This window comes from Agelaius tricolor, unplaced genomic scaffold, assembly GCF_023055355.1.
Source record: "Agelaius tricolor isolate 1412-34295 unplaced genomic scaffold, bAgeTri1.0.p SCAF_8, whole genome shotgun sequence".
Taxonomy (NCBI): Eukaryota; Metazoa; Chordata; class Aves; order Passeriformes; family Icteridae; genus Agelaius; species Agelaius tricolor.
The window spans coordinates 41033959-41051374 of NW_027269268.1; the positions used below are offsets into that span (position 1 = coordinate 41033959).

Genomic DNA, 17416 nt, shown 5'->3' on the forward strand with positions numbered 1-17416 from the left:
TCTGATGTCTCCTTTCAAAGAGCTGGATCCTGTGACAGAGATCTCTGGAGGCATGGGTATGGTGACCTATCCAAAGGCAAGGAGGTTAGGGAAAGCCTTAATTAGGAGCTCTCTAGGTGTCATTTACCTTCCACATTAAAATGACAGCAATGCTGTCCTTCATAAAGTCATTTGAGAACTACAAGCAGAAGGAATCACGTGAGTGAAAAATAATTATTTTATTATGTATACCTTAATTAGTTATCAGTTACAGTCATTAAAAATTAACCAAAAATCACTTATTCATAAAAAAACTCTAACAGCTATAACTGGTATTATAATTACAATTATCCTGTACTTACAGGAATTAGAGTTTCCTGACATTTGATGTGTATTTCCATAGAAGAAGCAATTTAGCATAAATATATTCTTAAAACACCCACATAAACCAAGAAGTATTTTTAAGAGTAGTCATTCAAGAATGTCAGCTTCTTCTCAATTTCCAGGTTTGTACTTGCAATGAACTATGGCAGAGTTGAGTAACAGTCTAAATATTCAATTAGATCATCATAAAGTACATCAATACTGCAGTGTTCAAAGTACTGTCAGAACAGATGTGGAGTCACTAAGATGAATAAAGGCAATATTATTGGAAATGGGTTATATGCACCTAATAAAATAGCAGAGAAAACAATTAAACAACGTGAGTGAAAATATATGCAGTCATGGGACAAAGTTGATTAAAGGGCAGATGTGATGCTGTGCCATCTTGGCTGAGTCCCATTGCAGCCAGTTGACAAGTTTGGTCTCCTCTGGAGGACATCTGAAAGCAGAAGCTGTTCCTAATGCTCAGAAATCAGCCAGAGGATCCCCTCACTCTCTACTGACTGCATTGAACCTGTAACACTTGCCACAAGAGTTCCATCAATATAAATGAGCAGTTAATATATGCTCACAAATTTCAAAAGCTAAACAAGCACAGGTTTACTGGATGGTTCTTAGGCACTTCTATTTTCCTCAGCAGGGTCACTGAGACTCAACCATGCTGACTAAAGCAGCCACATTTCTGAGTGCAAGCCTCCGTGTTTCAGCCTGGGGTCACTCGTGCTCCCCATGGGGCTGTCACTCTCCATTACTCACCATCTTCTGTGTTGTTATCATAAGCAGGCAGCATACGAGGCAGAGGGCGAGGTGCAGCTGGCAACAGAGCTCCAGGTCCCAGGGGCTCCTACCTGGGGGGATACTCCGCCGGCCGTGGAATCTACAGCAGGTACCATGAAGGCAAAGGAAAACAGCAAGAGAAAGGATTTGAACTGGTTCCCAACTTGGAGTTACCTGCAGTCAATCCAGTGGCCATTAAGCCTGGTGCAGGTTAGTATGTGTAAGGAGAAGAGGAAAGGGCAGCCCCCACTCCAAGCCCTGTCTCAAGCATGTGAGAACCCCTCCAGGGCCACTCCACAACTGCAGCTGCCCCAGTGGGGGTGGCCCCAGGGCTGGGGCTCAGTGCTCCCTTGTGCTGAGTGCCTCCTGGCCATGGCCAGACTTTCTTCACACAAGAGGCACACAGCAGGATAGGGGGACACAAATTTTTGGGAGTTCTTCAGACCAAAGTAAAAAGGACTAATAGGGGACACAAATATCTGGGAGTTCTTCAAGCCAAAGTAAAAAGGACTAAAGCAACTCTCACTCCTCCTCTCCCCTTTTGCATTTGTTTATGAGGAAGCAGACTTTCCTCTCCTTCTAGTCCTGGGAACCAGAACGTGGTGACTAAGATCAATCTTCCTCTCTTTTAAGGTCTTCAATGCTAATTTCACCCTGGGAGATTCCTAGCCTAGATTTCCAGCCAGGCTGGAGCCCTGCCCTGTTTAGTCCATCTTACTCCAATGGTATGAGGCTGAGAAAAGGATCTGGGGCTTTCCCATTGCAGGAAAGTCCCTGGGTGAGGCAAGCTCCTCCATCTCCATCAGTGGCATGGGGAAGGAGCAAGGCAGGGAGCCCTCGGGGTCCATCTTTGCAGGTGTGCAGTGCCTACAGGAGTGCTCTCATCTCTGCTGGGCTCTGCTGGGCCAGTCCAAGGGCTGGGGCAGGGATTGCCCCCTTCTGCTGCTTTATCAGCTGAGAACCCAGCCCTTGCCGTTCCCAAGTGAACAAGAGGAAAGCTGAAGCTCTGCAATTCCTCAAGATCCTGTTTGGAAAGACTTTTATTTGGAAAAGTAGCCTGAGGAAGAAGGTCCTTAAAGGGGATGGGGACCCCATCCTGAAGTCCTGATGTCTTCTCCTTCATTTTTCTTTCCAAGTAAACTGTAAATGGCAAGATTGCTTAATAATAGAGCTACTGTGGTTTCCCAAAACATGTTTCATTTATGTCAGTGAAAATTACAGCTTGCATCTAATGAAGTCTGTGAAGAGTTCCTCATAACAGCTGGATGAGATAATATGAGAAGTCTAGAGACAAAGGAAGGCTGTTAAGATTAGAGTTGGAGAAAGATCAGGAAAGATCCTGGGAAAACTACCCACTCACCACCAGAAAATATTACTGCTACGTGTGTTTGCAAAGATACTTTAGGAATTCCAGGTATTACTAAAGGATGCTTGAAAAGTGAGCTTGGAAATGCATGCTAATTAGTGGTGTCTATACTTCATTCGTCTGCCAAACAAAAGATTGAAGCTCAAGTCAAAGTGTTTCTACACTTGAAGCATGTTGAGATTCAGGGTTTTTTTATCAGACCTTCCCCTGTGGTATGGTTCCAGCACAGCCTCTGAGCACAGAAGCACCTGGTCTGTTTTCCCCAGTCACATCAGCTGATCTAATAAGAGGTACCTCATGCAAGAGTTACCACTGTTATTAAGAGGGTATGACTTTGAAAGCACGTTACCAGAACAGAGGAGTAGAAATGTACTGACTGCAAAGTTTCCTGCCTACTGTTTAGACCAACCTTAAAGCTCATTTCTTTGCACCTTGTTGGAATACTCCTGGGAGGTCACCCCAATACCCCAGATGCCTGCTACGGTTTTTCTGCCAGAAATTATTGCAGAATGGAGCATGTGAGCTCTTTGGCTTGGTGAGAAATTATCCAGGATATTTAAACTAGAGATAAAACCGGTTTGACCTGACCAGGTGGACTCTGTGTAAAAGGAGAACTGGAAAACCTCATGTGTTGGGGGTCTCTGCTTGAGGAAACAGTGGTGGAGAACACCACTGGTGGAGAACACATTTCTGCCTAAAAGATATCTGATCAGCTTCCTTGCTGCAGTCTCCAGGATCAGAGCAAGAGTACTGCTTGCTGTCACCTCCTTCCACCAGGCATAACTGCACACTTTAACATTGCAAAGTTTCATTGCACAGAAATAAACCTGTGTACGTATTAGGCTTCATTCTGGCTTAGTGGCTGCACCTCCCATAAATGCCAATGCCACCTCTTAGTCCATAATCCATTATTTATGGATTTCTTTGTTTTCCTTGTGGATAGCCTTACTGCTAAAAAGCTAACAAGCTGAATGCTGAAGTGTGTAATATGAGGCAATGATGGAAATCACAGCATCATAGAATGGTTTCCATTGGAAGGGACTTTAAAGATCGTCTAATCCAATGCCCCTGTCATGGGCAGAGATGTCTTAAACTAGATCAGGTTGCTCAAAGGCCCATCCAACCTGAACTTGAACACTTCCAATAATGAGCCACACAAAACTTCTCCGGACAACCAGTCCAGTGTCTCATCACCTTTATTATAGAGTATTTCTTTCTCATGCCCAACCCTTTTTCAGTTTAACCCTGTTACCCCTTGTCCTATCACTACAGGCCTTACCATAAAGTCTTTCTTATAGGACCCCTTTAAGTACTGAAAAGCTCCAGCAGAGGTCTTTATCCCAGAGGCATCTTTTCTCCGGGCTAAACAACCCCAGCTCTCCCAGCTTGACTTAACAGCAGACGTGCTCCATCTTGTTTAACATCTTCTGAACCTGCTCCATCAGGTTCACATCCTTCTTTTATTGGGGGCTCCAGAACTGGACACAGCACTCCAGTAGCAGACAGATGGGATAAAACATATTTAGCCAAGCTAGTCCTGGGAAATGCTGGTAAAAGAGCTGATATTTTCACAGGGTTGGCCAAAGGATGGCATGTAAAGCAGACCCATTGCTGCCTGTATTTTCTGCAGTAGAAACCACAACTTTCTGTCCTGGAGCAGCTCTTCCTATGGCAGCTACATATTCCTTGATGTCAACAGCTGGAGCAGGAACTCACTGGGACATTACACACTCTTACTGCCTGTGCTCAGGCCACTCTCAGCCAGAGAGAAGGACAGCAGTGGTCAGAAGGGGTTGTGTAAATCTGGGTCACAGCTCCCAGTCCCCAGGAGGACTCTGGCCCTAGGATACTCATAGCAGGAGCATGGGGAAAAATGCTGGACCAAGCAGCACTGAGCCTGTGCACTGTGCAGCAGCTATGGTGCTCCCATACATGGGAGGGAAGAGGTGCCCCAGCTCCCCTGCCTGCATAAAAGGCTACCTCCCCTGATAAGAGCAGCCCAGGATCACTGCTGGAGAGTTGGCACAGCTGGGAGGGAGAGTCTTTGACAAGAGGTCCTGGAAACTCTCTCCCAATGTATCTGATATGTCTGGTCTCTCCTAGTGGCCATCCCTGCCATTGGTGCCCAGTACTCCATGTTTCAGGCCGCACCACCAGCCAAGATGATGGAAGATGGCAAAATCCACACTGTTGAGCACATCATCAACCCCATAGCTGTCCAGCAGGACCCAGCTAGTGCAGCAGCTGCTGCAGCAGCCGCAGCCGCAGCTGTAATACCAGCTGTGTCAACGCCTCCTCCCTTCCAGGTGAGCTCAGCACAGAAATCCTGCTTCCCATGTATCCTGCTATGCATACCCAGGGTGGGGGAAAGCCTGGTCTCTTGCCCTGTTCCATTCAGGAAGGCTCTTGAGGATGTCACAGTGCCCAAGAGCCCTGAAGTCCATCTGACCTGTCAGACATCTGCACATTGGGCTGTTGCTTTCCCTGCTGTGGGGACCCAAGCTGTGAGGGGGGAGCAGCCTCCCATGGCAGCATAACTCTCAATCAACAGGGCACACACTGCCTACCACCTCCATTACCCCCTTCCCTTCTGGGCGTTTGCCATTCAGGGCATGGAAATGGGGCGCCACAACAAAGCGCATTTTGTGAGGTCTGAACCCTTTCCTTCCAGGGCCGCCCCATCACACCGGTGTACACCATGACTCCCAGCGTGCAGCGGATCCCTGCCGCCGGCATTTACGGGACAAGTTACGTGCCCTTTGCGGCGCCGGCGGCGGCCACAGCGACAATAGCCACGCTACAGAAGAACGCTGCCGCCGCCGCGGCCTATGGCGGGTACGCCGGCTACATCCCGCCCGCATTCCCGGCCGCCGCCATCCAGGTGCCCATCCACGACGTCTACCAGACGTACTGAAACTGTCGGCAGAGGAGGGTGCTGGAGAAACACACACTGAAGGAATACTTTACTATTTATGAAGAAAGAACTGTCTGCGAAAGAGTAAACGTTTGGGCTTGGTAAAACAATGCAGGAAGTGAAGAATGTCATAGAAAAACGTGTTTGAAATATTTTCTATGCTTGAAGTTTTCACTAACTTTTTTAGGCTATTTTTAAAAATTTAACATGCCTGTATTCATACATTTCCAAAGGACCTCGGTGCATCCAGCCCACCACTGACACGCATTTATATGCACTGCAGTAGGGTTGCACAGGGTCTTTTTTTTTTAGCAGTTATATTTTCAATATATTTGTGGTATGAAGGTTTTTTTTTAGTAATTTCTGCACTCCAGAGATGTCTATTTTGTAGTGCCTTTAATAATATATCAGCTATATATTAAAAAGCACACCTGAGCAGCTAGGGAAAGTTTTAACAATATATTTTGAAGAGTATATTCAATATTTAAATACATACCTTAGTGTTTTGTTTTGTTTTTTGTTTTTTAAGAAGAAAACAACGAGTATCTTATTTAAAAGTTATACTGGAAAGTGCAATTTGAAAAATGTGCAAGACCTCTGCATTTTTTGCTGGCATTAATACAATCTGCTCATTCTCATTTGAAATCACAAGTAACTAATATTGCCTGTTTGGAAGAAAGAGAAAAGAAAAAAAGCCTCTTCACACATACCTCTTCACAGTGTGATTTGCAGGCTTGTTTTTAGCTAAAGAAAGGCTCCAGGTTTTCCTTAGCAACTGGATTTTCTATTTATTGAAGCTACTTGTAGTTGCAGCACGTACAGAAACGAGTAGCTGACATTTCACGCGAGGTGTCTTGACTTAGATCTTCATCCAGTATAAAGCCAAGGCTTTTTCTCAATGCTCTTCATTTTATTCTTTGAAGTATATGTTGTAGTGACTGAGAACACTTTGTGTTGCTGTTAGCAAGAGTAGCCACGCTCTCGCCAAGAGGATGTGCAGCATTACTTACTCATTGCTCCATCATGCTCCATGAGAAATTTCAAAGGTACTAGGGGTGGTAGTGATACTGGAATTAGTGAAACAGGGCTAGCCTCCCTCCCAGCTTCCCTTCCACTCTTAATTCCCCTTCTCCACAACTGGAGTTGTACATGCACATCAGGGCTGGGAGTGATTAGACCCAATGATTTTAAGACATAGACCTTGTAAATATCTTTTAATATACATTTTTAAAGTCATTTTATGTTGCAAATTTACATGGTATGTGGTTTGCCACAAAACAAAAACCTTTTATTGCAATGTTATAAAAAAGTTTGTTTTATTAAGAAGTAAATATATTCTTGCAGTGTTTTGTGGCCTGTTTAAAGGCTTTTATTTAGTAGTACAGTGAATGTAAAATAGAGTAAAATGGTAAAAAATATCTTGCCCTTTGTATGAAGTGCATCAGCTCTACAAACACAAGTCTGGTGACAAAAGGTGAGAAGCAGGGAGTCAGTAAACAATATTCCTTTACTTTTTGAGGTATAAGTACATACCAAAGGAGTTTCACATTGGCCATATTTTGACAACTGAACCACTTCCAGACCACGTTGAGCTCAGTTAAGTGACCTTTTTAATACACTGCTTTTGCTTGCCTCAAAATTGAGCAGTTGTATTTTAGGTGCTCTTGCTCAGACAATCTGAGCTCCCCTTGACCCTGCCAACCCATTCACAAAAGCACTGTGAGGTTACCCATTAGGTTGGACTCTGCCCCTCCACGCCCCTTCCCAGGAAAGTTTTATTGTCTGTACCTGCACATCTGAAAGCACACCCAGACCTCAGCCCCAAGGTCCTGCCCTTGTGTAGGGTGAGAGAGGAGGAGATCTGGGCAAAGCCCAAGGGCCAAGCCCCCGGCCAGAGTCCAGCACTGCCTCCTCCAGTCTAAGGTCTTACGTGGCTCAACACTAAACACCAGCGTGGGTCCTTGGGCCATGCACAAACAGCCCTGGGGCCAGGACAAGGCACTCCAGTGGTCTGGCTCTGCTGGCCCTTCCAGCCCCACGCCATGGCTGACCCCCAGAGGAGAGGGGAAGGGTGATGGCTCCCTTCCCACTAATCCTCTCCCTGCCAACAGGACAAGGGACCTGCTGCTCACAGAGATGGCAGGAAGAGAAAGGAGCCAATGAGGGAAAACCGTGAGGTGTCCCTAGCCAACAGTGGATGCTGCCCATGCCAGGGTAGAAGCAGGCAGTACCCAGGGATGGAGGCAGGACCCAGGCATGCAGGCAGCCAGGTCATGCTGAGCCTCCTGCCCATGCCTGTCTTGACATTTACTTTTAAACCATTTCATGTACACTACTACTGAGGTAAGTCTATTAACTTGAAATGTGAACATCTTTAGGTTAAGAACAAACTATTCTAAGAAAAAAAGTATATATAAAAAAAAACAAAGCTAGTGTGCCTTATTCTCAAAAAAGCTGATATTTTAGATATTTTATTGTATCTCTCTTCTCTGTATTGTCAGAAGCCTCTGAGTTTATTTAGTTCTTGCTCCATTTATGGTACATTTCTAGGATGTAGTGAATAAAGCATTCTTTAAAAACAGAGACTGTTACTTCATTGCAACATCCCACTCTGCCAAGGCTGTGCTCCCCTCCAAGCTGGGAAGAGGGTTTTAGGGCAGGAGGGAAGCAGGGCACTGCAGCCAGCATCCCTGCAGGCTCCTGCAGGGAGGGGAGATGAACTGTCCCACTGACTCCTCTGTCCCACCACCTGCAGAGGACAGTGACCTTCCCAGCATGCCCACTGGGCATTTCTCCATTCTTCCAGCATCCTCTGAACAACCTAAATCTCTCCTTGTATGCAGTTTAGAGTCAGTGCCTAGATGTGGATGGAGCTGGATCTAATATCTCTCTGTGCTTTCCATCCACCCAGTGCACAAATTCCTGTATCTCCTTGTATGTCCTCGCGGCCAGGCAGGAGCACTGGGAACTGGTTCATCCATCCTTTTCATTTCAGCATGGTTCAAACACACAGAAAGCTAAGCTGCACCTCATTTGCAGTGTTCTACACTCCTTGGCTGTTTCCTTGGTGTAAATACACCTGGAGAAAATTTGCTGCAAATACCAAGTCTGTGGAGAAGTCTGAGACACTAGTCCTGGCTAACCAGAGAGGTCCCATTTGCTGGAAGATATCAAATCTGACAACTATCTACAAGAAGGAGTGGAAGGAGAAACCTTCCAAAAGAGAACTATCAGAAGTGACCCACTTAGTTGGTGAGGCAAAGGCTGTGGAAGTTGTCTAACTTTATTTTAGTAAAGCCTTTGACACTGTCTCTCACAATTCTCCTGGAGAAATTGGCTTCCCATGGCATGAAGGAGCATGCTGTTCACTAGGTAAAAAACTGTCTGAATGGCCAAGCCCAGAGTTAGACCCATGGATGGAGTTACATCCAGCTGACAGCCAGCCAAGAGCAGTGTTCTCTGGGGCTCAGTACTGGGGCAAGTCCTGCTAAATGTCTTTGTTGATGACCTGAGCAAAGAGACTGAGTGCCCATCAGTCAGTTCACAGATGACACCAAGTCAGGTGGGAGTGTTGATCTGCTGGAGGGCCAAAGGCTCTGCAGAAGGACCTGCACAGGCTGGATCAATGGGCCAAGGCCCACGCTATGAAGATCAACAAGGCTCCCTGCCAGGTCCTGCACTTGGGTCACAACAACCCCAGACAGTGCTACAGGCTGGGGCAGAGTGGCTGGAATGTGGCTCAGTGGAAAAGGAGCTGGGAGCACTGGCTGAGAGCTGCTGAACATGAGCCAGAGTGTGCCCAGGTGGCCAAGGAGGCCAATGGCATCCTGGCCAGTGTCAGAAATAGCGGGGCCAGCAGGACCAGGGCAGTGATTGTTCCCCCAATACCCAACACCGACACATCTTAAATCCTGTCCAGTTCTGGACCCCTCACCACAGGAAGGACATTGAGGAGTGGCTGGAGGGAGTCCAGAGAAGGGCAACAGAGCTGGGGAAGGGTCTGGAGCACAAGGCTTGTGGGGAGCAGCTGAGGGAGCTGGGGGTGCTCCCAGTGAGAAGCACCTGGAGAAAAGGAGGCTCACAGGAGACCTGATCACTCTACAACTGCCTGAAAGGAGATTGTAACCAGGTGGGGGTTGTTCTCTTCTCCCAAGTAACAAGTGACAGGGCAAGGGGAAATGGCCTGAAGATGTGCCAGGTGAGATTTAGATTGGATAGTAGGAAAAACTTCTTCACTGAAAGGGTGGTCAGGCATTGGAAAGGCTGCCCAAGGAAGTGGTGGAATCAGCATAACAGAGCATATGGATGTGGCACCAGGGGACATGGTTTACTAGGGATCATGACAGTACTAGGTTAGCAGGATTCAATTATTTCAAAGGTATTTTCCTGCCTTAATGATTCAATAATTCACTTGGATGAGAAAAAAACTACCAGCAAAACCCAGCCCTTTATAGTTTAAACATGAGGCATGACCTTCACAAAAAGCAGTTTTCCAAATGAGATGAACTCTGCCACATTGAAATGTTTCTGCTCTTTCCTTTTTCCCTTTACCCAAGCTACCCAAGAAAATTAATCTACACAACTTTTTCTAAACATACACTTTACAAGATTATTTCTTTATTTTTCTAGACTGCTGGTTTCTGTCTTCAGTTTTGTAAGATCTTAATTAATTATTAACTCATCGTAAGGTTGAAATACGCAAGTCATTCTCAGGATATTAACATAAACAACGCCAGAGAAATGCAATTGTGCTTTCAAGATGACCTTGCTCCCTTGGGAATGTCAGGAGCTCTGCTGAGGCCTTGGGCACTGTGACAACTCAGAATGCTGGTATCAAGGTGATCCCGTTCCCTTTTTCAATGTCTTTCTTCATGGTCTTGAAGAACAGATGTGCTCTTCCCTGGCCAGTATCATCCTAAAAACCATGCTAAAAACCAGCTTTGGCTTTCTTCAGGAAACACCATTCCATAGCACAACTGTGATACAACTATTACATGGACAGATTTAGAAGAAATCCAAGTTCACCACTCTGATATGGAAACATCTCATCTATAAAAACACTCAGAGTACATGTAAAATGCATTTTTCATACATACAAAAAGGTGGAGGCAGTACTTCATCTCCTTCTCTGTGGCTGGTGTTACACCCCTAACACTTCTGGTCTGAATGAGTCCTGAGCACTTACAGGACTCTCTGCTCCCTGGATGCCAATCAGCCACAAAACTGGCCCATCATGCTGACCTGTAAAATAAATAAACCCAGGACCTACATTGTAACAAGAGAAACTACCTCTGCTGTGCATCTAAAAGCCAGCAATATTCAGGTTTTATGCTCCAGTGTGTCAATTAAATGCTGAATCACACTTGACTGAGTTTTAGAGCCAAGTCCTGCCTGGCAGCAAAATGGTCAGGATGGTGTTGCAGGGAGAAGCTGCAAGCTAGGGAGTAAAAAAAAAGGTAGTTTTGTGGCCCCAAGTCCCTCCCTTTTGGCACAAAGACAGACTGTGCCATGCAATTATGATTGTTCAAGTTGCCAAAGAGGAAAGAGACAATGGAAAGTTTTAGAAATTTGGAACTGTAGAAGTACTTCTACATGAAACATTTTCTGTCAAGCTGATGAATTAGACCAGATTTTTTTTTCCTCCAGCCAGAAGACAAGAACTGGAGTTCACTTTGTTCCTAATCAAAGAAGACAGAAGTTCTGTCTCACAGTCCTCACTCAGGCAAAACTGTAAATCCTGCAAGTGGGAGATGACCAGTCAAGGACTGTCTGCACCAGAAAACTGTACAGGGAAAAATGCTCAGGTGTGCTCAGCTTTGTCCCACATGTACCATGCCTGTGTCTTCCCAACATAGTGTCAGATGTCTTTGTCTAAGCAGGCTGTGTCAGTTGTCAGACATTTCCATCTGACAGACTCTGAAAGTTAAAACTCTGCCCCACAGTGGGCCCTGGGGCTTCACCTCCCCTGACCAGGGCTCCCCACAGCCACCTTTCCCCAGGGCATTTGGAGACACACCATCACAAACCTGGTGCTCACCCTGACTGTTCCTGTGCTTCTGCATGCAGCTGGTTTGTGGGGTGGTGGCTGCCCTGGAGGGAGCTGGGTCACTTTTCATGTTTTGGCTGACACAATCATACTTTTACTGTGAAGAAAAATATGTTTGTGTTCTTTTTTTTTTTTTTCACCTCTTTCCAAACACACACACATAACTTCTGCAAGCTAGGTTGCACTTTGGGCCCATCCTTGCATGTTTTTGCAATGTCACAGAAGCTCTTCATTTGGTCAGCCACTGCCTGCAATCTGTGCACTGGTGGGAAGCAGGAAGCCACAGGTAAGCCCAAAGATCTTCATGAAGCATGAAATAAACCCCTGCAAACAGCCTACACAACCCACAGAAGTGACCTAAGCTAACTAGTAGAGAGAAAAATGTACTTAAGTCAGTCAGAGGCAAAACACCCTACCCTTAAAGCAGGTCCTTTGTTCCAAATCTTTGAAGCAATAACTACAATAAGCAATTCTCACTCCCGTAACAAATCCATAGGTTATGGACCAAGGTGTCTTACAGTCACTCCAAAGGGCATGTAATGACAAGGGATTACTTATTAAATTTGTTATGCCTGCATTGGCTGCACACAGGGCATCCTTAACTTCTTGAGTCTTTGACATTTCAGATACTGTCCCTTGCAGGAGGCTTTCTGGCCATGTGGATAAGCTAAGAATTCCCTCAAAGCTTGGCTTCACTCCAATAGATGGATCCCTTGGCTCATCAGCCTTTGTGCAGGATGCAGAGGGACACAATCCTAGTCAGGAGCTGCAATGCTAGCATCCAGGCAGCAATTAGGCAGCTAAGGAGAGCTTGGCAGAGCACTGAAGCACCAAAGCTGCTTCCACCATAGTGAACATAAGCTGCTGCTCATGGATAAATAAGTCATGGAAGTCTGCTGGAATTTGTAGCTGGGAAGAAAAATCAAGTCTTGTATGGCACTGTACTGTCTCTGAGTCCCAAACTCCTCCACATCCATGACCCTCAGGAGCCAAATTCCCAAATGCTGATTCAAAGCCCCAATCTCCTCAGTGTTCTGCCAGGCAGGTGTTCACCAGGTTCAGCCAGCTCGCCTTTGCCTGACCCCCTGCCTGGGTCTGTAGACACCCCAACAACACAGGGACCTGCACTGCTCTTTCACAAAAGGCTACATGGTGCATGAGGGTCTCACCTCACATTTCTGGGCCCACTCCTTGCAGCTCATCTGGGGTTTTGAGACACACTTAGATGAAGTGACTTCATTACACACTTTAGCTTTTGTATGAGTTTTTTTCAGTCTGTTCCTTTTGAATTTGGGACTAGGACAACAACAAGGTCTAAAAGGATTAGATTTAAGGATAATAAATGGTGTTTTAAATTTACACTAAAAAAAAATCTGCCTCCTGAGAAAATGAACTTCCTTGTCTTTCTGTGACATCTTTGTGAGCAATAGGAGGGGAGGGAGAACACGGAAATGTACAACACTTGGCACTGGCTACACCTCAAACTGGTATTTCAACATTTTACAATCAACTTTGGCCATGCGACCTATGTGGAAAGATAAACTGAGATATTTAATCCTATTTTTCTTGTCTTTTTTTTTTCAACAGAAGGAAGTGAATTTCATGAGGTTGTTGTTAAATTACAATAAATTATTTGCCCACAAGAGAGAAAAAAAATATTACAGAATTGGTTAACATAGGTAAGGCTGGGACTGGGCATCTGTTTGTGACCAAATACTCTTTCTTACCTTGAAAACTCTCAATGAGCTTCACTATTTCTCCCTGGCTGTGGCATTTAGGGACATGTCAGCTCGTCACAGGTGAGGATTGCCCACCATTTCCAACTTCCCAAAAGCCAATTATGTTTTGAGATAGAGCAGCCACAACTACTATAACTTCTGCTTCATCTCCAGAACATCATAAACTGTTGAAATGACAGCGGGGTGTTTGGTGAGCTGCACACTCTGCTATACTGTGACAGGGATATCCAGTTCAGACCAACCAGAGGCACAGGTCTGTCACCACCCTGGATCAGGAGCATGCTCCAAGAATGTGTGGAGATGCCAGGGTATACTCAGCAACTCCTTCCTAATGGAGCATCCCCAGGGACCAGCATGCAGCTCTGAAGGGACAAGGGCAGTCTTGGCCCCTGAGACACAGTAGGTGTGGTTATGAGCCCTTGGCAAGGCAATGTTTAGTCAGCATTGTCAGCTGAGATGAGGACGCAGGCTGGGGAAACCTTAATGGGGACAAAAGATGTTCAAGAAACTCTGCAGACTGTGCCCATGACTTGCCCTGGTGCAGTCTGGAGGGTATGCTCTGATTTTCCTGTTAGCACAAAGAACAGACCTCAAATGACTGAGGGGTGCAATGGCAGCTGTCAGAGTGCTGGGCACTGGAGATTGTCTTCTTCAGCACCTAGGGTGATGTGATTTCTGACTGTGGCTTTTCGCTTTTGGTGGGTTTTGTTTGGCTTCACTCCCACATGCTAACACATGCTCACATCTTCTTTAGGACAACCTTGGTCTCATCATATTATTTAAACAGCTTTTTGTTGCAGTCCACTCAATCCATGGAAATGTTGGCCCAAGCGTGATAACAGCTAAAGATGAAATGTACCTTTGTAAAGGCACTGCTGCAATCTCCTGGGACCTGCCAGCTGGACACCCATACAGGCTAAGCAGGGCTTTTCATCTCAGGTGTTATGAGAGAATGACATCCAGGTTTCCAGACTGGAGCTGGCTCAGCTTTGACCAGCCCAGAGCAGTGGCAGGTGAGCCCCACACTCCAAGTGCCTGTGACCAGCCCCGGGAACCCCTTCTGCTAGCCCCGGTGTGGCTGCCCCAGCTCCCACCGGCCAGCAGGACCCAAGGGGAGGAGCGAGGGCTTGTGTTTAACCAGGCTCAGCTCCCCGATGCCACGTCCCCACAGGAGCCACTGCAGGAGGCAGAGGGCTGAGCTGTGCAGCCCAAGGGAGTTGTGCAGGATCAGCCCAGCGTCTGCTCCCGTCTCAGCCTGCCTGCATCCACAGGGCGATGCTGAGGGCACGGCAGCGGCAGCAGCAGCAGCACACCGAGCAATGCCCTGGCAGGTAGGCATGGCACGGCAGAGCAGTGTGAAAGCCCCACCTTTGGCACAGAAAACATCTTGTACATAAAATTGGGCAACGCCACAACGCACTGTGACTCTGCCTGCCAGGTTGCTTCTGGTGCTCAGCCCAATATTTTCTGCTATGAGCCTTTTTTATGAACTGGCAGCTTTCCTGCTCCCATTTATTCTTGTGAGTAGGTTTATTGCTAGGATAATTCTTGGGCCCAACACAGCCCCCGTTCCCCGACAACTTACTCCACCAGGCTCCTCTCATCTCTTCTGCTGGCTCGCCCGCTGCTTGCACAATGGCATTACACATCTCCCCAGGGCTTAGGAGGGGCCACAGCAGCAGCCACCGGTGAGAGAAAGATCGAGCACCAATAGCTTTTCACACGTGGGCGCTGCCCCGGCGGCTGCTGCCCCCACGGCTCCTGCCATGGTGTCAGCACCCGAGCGATGGCAGCGCTCACACACACCGCGACCACCGCTCACCTGCGAGGGGTTCGCCCCCAGTTCACTTGAGAAATGGATTTTCATGTCTGCAAACAGGGGAAGCTGTGGGGAGACCTGGCCTGGCTGTTGTGATCCACAGAGGCTACATTGCCTGTAATAGGGAACAGACAAAAATATTAATGAAAAGCAAAGGATGAGCTGGCCTCCTGGGGCATCGCTCCTCCGTGGGTCTGACTTGACTGGGATATCAGACTGCACCTGCGCACAGCTACATCCTTCTCATCTTACCACAACCGTGGAAAATTCCTACCAAGAAGCATTTCAGGATTTGACTTTGGCAGAACTTAGGAACACCCTGGAACAGATTGTATAAGATAAGGGATCACATGTAATAGTCTTATATACACATAACTCAATGACTTTGTGTATTTCATGACAAGTCTTTAAGAAGAGATTACTAAGACATCCTAGCACCACATGTTATGCTGGGGAAAAAGGAGAACATGCCTGCCAAAAAGATGTTCAGAAGAGCTTTTCTGATACTTCAATTATAAATTTAAAAGCATTGTTATAAATTAATCTTGACAGGCTTTCTTAGGGTCTTTCCTGTTTCCCCATTGTCAATTCCAGTCTTACCAGTAGAGTCCTTTTTCTTTTTTCTTTTAATTAGTTGTTACCTGGCTATTTCTTAATTGGCCAATCGATAAGCCCCAAAATGAGTAGAAGGGGTGGAAGTATAGTCATCATCTGACAAAATTCTGTCTATGTGCTCTTCCAGAATGCTTTTCCTTGCAGTCTGACATTACAACCTCAGTGTAATGAGCAGGACAATGTCACAGGGTTGGACAGGGCTTAGAGGTCTCAGGTCTTGTCCCCTGCAAGTTTTCTGCTGTTGTTGAGTTTGATGGGAAAGCAGCACAAAAGAGCCAGCACATGAGTGCCCATGGAAACACACACCTCCCAAAACAAAAGATGAAAGCTACTCTTTTAATGAAATCAGAAAGGGGAAGGAAAAAAGTGAAGGCAGAGTGGAAAAACCTGCAAGAGGTCAACAATGAAAACAAAGGACAGCTTTATGAAGCAATTTCACTCCAGAAATGGCAGAGCAGGCTAAGGAGCTGCTACCCAGTGTTTTTAATATAGAAATTCAATGTAATTAGGGCTTTGCTTGATCCAAGAAGATAATGGCAACCCAAAATATAAGATTTAATAGTGATGAAGCTAAAGAAGGTGGAGAAGAGAGAAAATAGACAAGGAATAAGGCTCTTGCTCTTCTTCTCAAAAAGCAGAGGAATGCTAAGGAAAATGGAGGTGATTCTCTACGTTTTACTTTTTCACTTTGATCAGGAGGAACAAAAGCTTTTGATGACTCTTATAGGATCTATTGATCAAAGACAAAAACCAAGTCCAAATGAGCTAATATCTGATTGACGAGTAAATATAGCAGATCACAATTTTCTAGTAAGAAAGCAACTTTTGGACATCTAGCAGATGGCATAAGAGGCTCAAACTGATGAAAGCTAGAAATAGATATATTTAAATTGACATTAAAGTCTCAATAACAAGGATAAACTGATACAGGAACTATGATACAAATGATAAAGCTGGGCAAATCATTGTAAAATTTCTGACAAAAAGCTGTTCAGAGGCATCCACTTGAGCTGCATCCCAATCAGGACAGACACATTGAGTGAGCAGTGCTGCACTGGGCAGCCACAGCATCGGCCCCCGTGCTGCAGCCCTGACCCATCACTTCTGCTCCCATGGGCTTAAGCTGCCAACACCTCCCCACTTGGTAAAGAGCTACCCTGGCAGCTTGCTAGATGACAGCTTGCTAACAGGCTGTTGCCAAAGCAACTGTTAGTGTGAAATTTTGATTTTTGGTTGGACATTCCCATTATAAGGAGCCTCATGCAATGGCTGTTCTGGTCCAGTGTACTCTCTGCCAGAACAGAGACAACTGTGACTACCTTGAACTCTTATTTCTACATTTGCTAAGTCCAAACTGCAAAGCAGTTTGAATTTACTCATCTTGCTTGCTACTAAAAGGAATGCTAAGAGAGGAGATGGTATTTCAGAGTAGCCCAAGATAAATTGTGGAGAAGAAGCAGGAGTGATGGATTTGCTTCCACACCTTTTACAACATAGGAGGAAATATATTAACTCTCCAGGAAAGTATTTCCATCTCTTTAGCAGCTGCACAGTTAGAATTTATGGGCATTTGTGCTGAGCCTGATGCAGGATCCATTTAGCCCAAGATTTAGTGTCCACCACTGTCAGAAGTCAATAACCAGAGAACTGAAGGAACAGGACAAGTTTATCTACTGTTCCCCAGCATCCCTTCTACCTCCAGGCAGTTCCAGCTTGGGGAATTTCTGCAGATGAACGTGTGTTCTGTTTATTTAGTAATTGTAACACACAAGTACTC

At 45.9% G+C, this 17416-nt stretch overlaps 1 protein-coding gene across 4 annotated transcripts in view; it reads left to right on the plus strand.

Moving 5' to 3' along the window:
• The window catches only part of RBM47 (RNA binding motif protein 47), a 76406-nt gene extending 68403 nt beyond the window's left edge, over positions 1 to 8003 (plus strand). For 3 of the 4 annotated variants that reach the window (XM_071432504.1, XM_071432506.1, XM_071432502.1), the window contains 3 exons: positions 1144 to 1350; positions 4610 to 4812; positions 5178 to 8003. In XM_071432504.1, coding sequence (XP_071288605.1) covers positions 1144 to 1350; positions 4610 to 4812; positions 5178 to 5420 — 653 coding nt within the window. In that variant the 3' untranslated portion in view covers positions 5421 to 8003. The remainder of the gene's footprint in view (positions 1 to 1143; positions 1351 to 4609; positions 4813 to 5177) is intronic. The other variant, XM_071432503.1, reaches the window with a different exon arrangement.
• The last annotated feature ends 9413 nt before the right edge of the window (positions 8004 to 17416 follow it).